This window comes from Galeopterus variegatus, unplaced genomic scaffold (assembly GCF_000696425.1).
Source record: "Galeopterus variegatus unplaced genomic scaffold, G_variegatus-3.0.2 Scaffold6337, whole genome shotgun sequence".
Lineage (NCBI taxonomy): Eukaryota > Metazoa > Chordata > Mammalia > Dermoptera > Cynocephalidae > Galeopterus > Galeopterus variegatus.
The window spans coordinates 119,987-124,620 of record NW_007732448.1 but is presented as its reverse complement, the minus strand read 5'-3'; the positions used below and the strand labels follow the sequence as shown (position 1 = coordinate 124,620).

The following is a 4,634-nucleotide window of genomic DNA, read 5'->3' as shown; positions in this document are numbered from 1 at the left end:
CGTCACATTTCTGGGGAGAATGACTTAGCTGGGTGTTGTTTTTTTTTTTTTTTTTTTTTTTTTTTTTTTGTCTTTTTCCGTGTGTGGCAATGGATCGCAACCCTCAGTGTTGCCCCCGGACCGGACCGGGGACCGGCAACGGGATCGCAACTCTCGGTGTTGCTCCCGCGCCTTGCTCAGCCAGTGAGCGGGAACCGGTCTGTATGTGGGATCCGAAACCTCGGGCGGGAGTGCCGCCGCGCTTCCCAAGCGGCGCACTATCCAGTGCGCCACCGGGCCAGCCCTTAGCTGGGTGTTTTGACTCTGATATCTCATGAAGTTGCAATTAAGATGTCAGTAGGGCCGCAGTCATCAGAAGACTGGGGCTGGATGATTCACTTCCAAGTTGGCTAGTATGTTAGTGTTAGCTGTTGACAGGAGGACTTTCCCTAGGGCTGATTGAATGTCTTCATGGTGTGGTCTCTCAAAGCACATGATCCAAAAACATTCAAGACAAAACCCCCAATGTCTTTTATGACCTAACCTTGGACCTAATGCCATCATTTCTGCAATATCCTATAGGGTATACAGGTCAACCCTATTCAGTGTGGGAGGGGCCTACAAAAGGCACGTGTATCAAATCACTGGGAGCCATACTGGAGGCTGGTTAACACAGAGAGCCAGTGAGAAGGCATTGGGTAAATTGGATTTGTGTCCTAAGCCCACAGGTCCTGGTTCCACAAGGATAAGACATAATTGTGATGTGAGTAGAAAGAAGCCCAAGGAAGAGGAATCTATCGTGGAAGGAGATTCCTGACCTGAGACGTGCCCCAGAGGCTGGAGCATCCTGGGAAAGAGTGGACCCTGGCATTGCTGGACCTCAGGCTATCTTGACTCTTCTACGCAGAACCAGCAAGGTCTGAATGACAGCTCAACCTTCAGTAATCAGCAACAGCTGTGTGACAATGAAGCGTTTGACCCAGATGATGGAAAGGAGAGGTGAGGTGGCTCAGAGACTGGCAGAGTTTAGGAGAGGGACAGTGTAAAAGAGCACATTCAGTACTCCTACCAAGAAAATTTTCATGGATGTTATTGACTGTGCATGGTAGACATTTTAAAGAATTTTATTTACTTGACTATTTGATTTTTTAAAATAAATTTTTTAAATGTAATTTCTATTTTTTTTAAAGAATACATTTACACATATTTTTTAAATGCTATTATGTAGTCATAAACAAAAGTTTCCTAGGGGCTGGCCAGTTAGCTCAGTTGGTTAGAGCTCATACTTAAAATATCAGGGTCACAGGTTCAGATCCCTGTACTGGCCAGCCACCAAAAAAAAAAAAAAGTTTTCTACTTCATCTCTTCTCATCCAGTTCCCACTCCCCAGAAGCAACCATTTTGAACATTTTTGTCTGGATATTCTGGTATTCAACTCCATTTTTCTGAATAACATCCCAAATACTGCTAATACTTGATTTCTCAGTTTTAGATATTTTTGACAGTGGAGATAAGGATTTAGTCCTCTTTCACTGTCTAACCCCATCTTTGTCACCCCCACCCCAACACACTTCTCTGTTTGCCCATCTTTCTAATATGGTGTTTTTTGGGAGGTTGAAGGTTGACCAAATGTCAGGATCTGTAGGCATTTTCTTTGGGGTTAGTCAGTTTCCCCAGTGAGAAATACTAGATTTTGCTTGGGAAATATAAGCCAGAAGTCCCACTTTTTGGGAGACAAACAAGGGAGGAAGTGGTGGGGTGGGTACTTCATCTTGTAATATGAGAACTTTCACTTAATTCTTTTTTCTCTACATTGCTTTACCCTTGCCTTTATCTGGATCTGGTGTGCCTGAAATCTAGAGTCTGTCTCTTTCAGTATATCTAGAGAAAAAAAGTCTGTGAGGGAAATGTCTCCATACTATTTGGAGTGAAAGAAGACATCAAATGGTCTCAACACCTTTTTATGACATCTTATATTCAGCTCCCTGTTTTTCAGCCCTACTTCCAAACTCCTGTCTGTAGAAGTGCCTAGAATCTCCATTCCTGAGCCTTTCTAGGTTCCCCTTGGCCTCCCCACCGTCACTTAAGCTTCGGCTTTATCTGGTTAAGTTAGACACCATTCGTTTATCTGCTTTCTAGTTTCCAAAATTTGTTGACATCTCTTATCTGCTGAAGTCTTCCTTATTCTTTTTCCTTGTTTCTTCCTTTGTTTCTTTACTAACATTTTGATTGGGTTTGGGACAGAGAAGAAATAAATGCAAGATTTCCTTGTGAATGTTAGCTTCCTTTGTTTCTTTACTAACATTTTGATTGGGTTTGGGACAGAGAAGAAATAAATGCAAGTAATCAACCTTCCATTTTTAACTAGAAGGCCCTGAATTTTTTTAGGGTAAAAATAAATCAGGTTATTTAAAAATGTGATTAGAATCATGACTGCATTTTATTCTATCATATGAATGTCCCACATTGCCTATTAGTCTCTGATTAGGGGTTTTTTTCCCCCAAAAATCTTCATGGTGAAAAAAATCACCTTAAAGGACATCTTAATCTTTAAGTCTTTGTGGTGTTTATAATTATGTACTTAAGATCAATTTCCATTAGGAATAAAATAGCAAGATCCTAGGGGAATACTATATTGCCAACAGATTCATTGGGTACCCTATACTTAGCCCTCCAGAAATCCTCATCATGATTAAATTAGTCATCCATGCACATTTCAGTGTCTATATAGCTTAACAGTGGTTAACATTACTCATGGCCCTGAGATCATTCATCAATAGGAGATCTTATAGCCACATGGTACTGAGGATTTCTATATTCCTTTGTCTGGAACCCTGGAGCAAATCTATTTTGTTTTTCTTCCTTCAGCTTGGCGTTCTCAGGACTCTGCCCTTTCCGAGGAAGAAGAGGATACAACCAGGTCTCCTGTATGTTTTAAGCATTTATTTGATTCCTGCATTGTTTTGCAGTGTAGTCACAGTGGGTTACTGTTACTTACCAGTAAGCTGGAAACAATTACATTGATGAAAATTGAAGTGAAGAAAAATACAAATAGAAAATCAGAACCAAGGGAAATTTGGGATCTGGCTATGCACAAACAGGTACATACAGAATTATTAAAGTTGAGTTCAAATTTAAATATGATCTAGAGAGTCAAAGCAAACTGGGACACAAAGTTCATTTCATAATTTGTACTGTGATGAGGAAAAAACTTTTAAAAAGCTAATTAAGGAAAGAAAAAGCTTTTTATTGGCACCTAGGTCAAAAAGAAATTCTAAAATAATTCCATGATTCTTAAAATTTTAAGCTCAGTTTTTAAAAGTCAATCCTGGCCAAAGATCAAAACCTGAAATTATTAGAAGAGGAAGCAGAACACATGTCTTTCAAATGATCCTACATACAGTTGGCCTTTTAACAACTTGGGTTTGAATGTGTGGGTCCACTTATATGTGTATTTTTTTCAATAAATATATTGTAACATTTTTGGTTAGCTATGTCATACAAATGAATGACATACCTGTCATTTGTATGACATACCTAACCAAACAGTTAAGCATCCTACCTAACAGTAGGCTATTAAGTAGTTAGGTGGTTAACTACTAAAGTTACTTAAGTACTAGTTAAGTAGTTAAGTTTTGGGGGAGTCAAAAATTATACATGGATTTTCAGCTGTGTGGGGGTTGGTGTCCCTAACCCCCGTGTTGTTCAAGGGTCAGTTGTATGAGGGTACTTCAAAAAGTTGATGAAAAGATTTACATTATCTTTTAATTCTATTTTTCCACAAACTTTCTGAAGTGCCCTTGTATATATTTTCTTCAGTTGAGCTTTTGCTACAAGTTAGGCTAAATTACAGTAAATTCTGTGGCAGAGCCTTGTAGTTCTGATATTCATACCTTTCCACATCTTTTCTGTGGTCTTAAAAGATGCAGTGTTCTTCATTGTCTTAGAAAATTACCTATTCTATTCTGCTCTTGATTCTTTTTGTTTCCACCCCTGAAGTCACTCACATTCCTGTATTTTGAACATTTTCCACTTCATTCCTCTTTTCCCACAGTTCATATCTTTCCCATTGTGGAACACACACACTTCTTTTGACCATATAATCATATGGTTCACCCAGTTATTTCTCTTGTTGGCACAATGGTTTTCTGACTCTACATGGACTTAGGTTTAAAGCTCGGCTCAGTGACTTATGAAGTATATGACTATGGGCAAGTTTTTTAATCTCTTTGTGTCTCAGTTGCATCATTTTTAAATGGGAATAATAATGGTACTTATCCCACAGGAATGTGGGAGGGTTAAATGCGTGGATTAAGTGCTCCATAAATGATAGGTATTGTTAATCATCATTAGCTATATAATCTTTCCTTCCTGATACAGTCATTAGATGTGTTGACTGTATTCATTGACCTCCTTTTTAGTTTAACATGTAATTCATAAGATGAAAGAGAAGATTGCCTGACTTGGGTTCATAAAATTAGTCCTTTTTTTCAGTAAAACCACCATAACTGCTATAAAAAGGCAAAGCTAGGAACTGTTTTTGTAATACAAGGGTACTTCAAAAACTTCATGGAAAAATAGAATTAAAAGATAATATGAATCTTTTTTTTTTTCCTTTTTTTTGTCTTTTTTCGTGACCGGCAACGGATCGCAAC

The 4,634-nt window shown here is 38.5% G+C and overlaps 1 protein-coding gene and 1 non-coding gene across 2 annotated transcripts in view; both read left to right on the top strand.

Annotated features, from left to right (window-relative positions):
- The first annotated feature begins 555 nt into the window (after positions 1–555).
- Positions 556–4,634, top strand: part of ZNF568 (zinc finger protein 568) — a 79,534-nt gene continuing 75,455 nt past the window's right edge. Inside the window, exons 1-2 of the mRNA XM_008590727.1 lie at positions 556–978; positions 2,848–2,906. Of these exons, the coding sequence (XP_008588949.1) occupies positions 903–978; positions 2,848–2,906 (135 nt within the window). The 5' untranslated portion in view covers positions 556–902. The remainder of the gene's footprint in view (positions 979–2,847; positions 2,907–4,634) is intronic.
- On the top strand, positions 1,234–1,307 carry TRNAL-UAA. The gene has a single exon. It is a non-coding gene; the product is annotated as a tRNA-Leu (tRNA).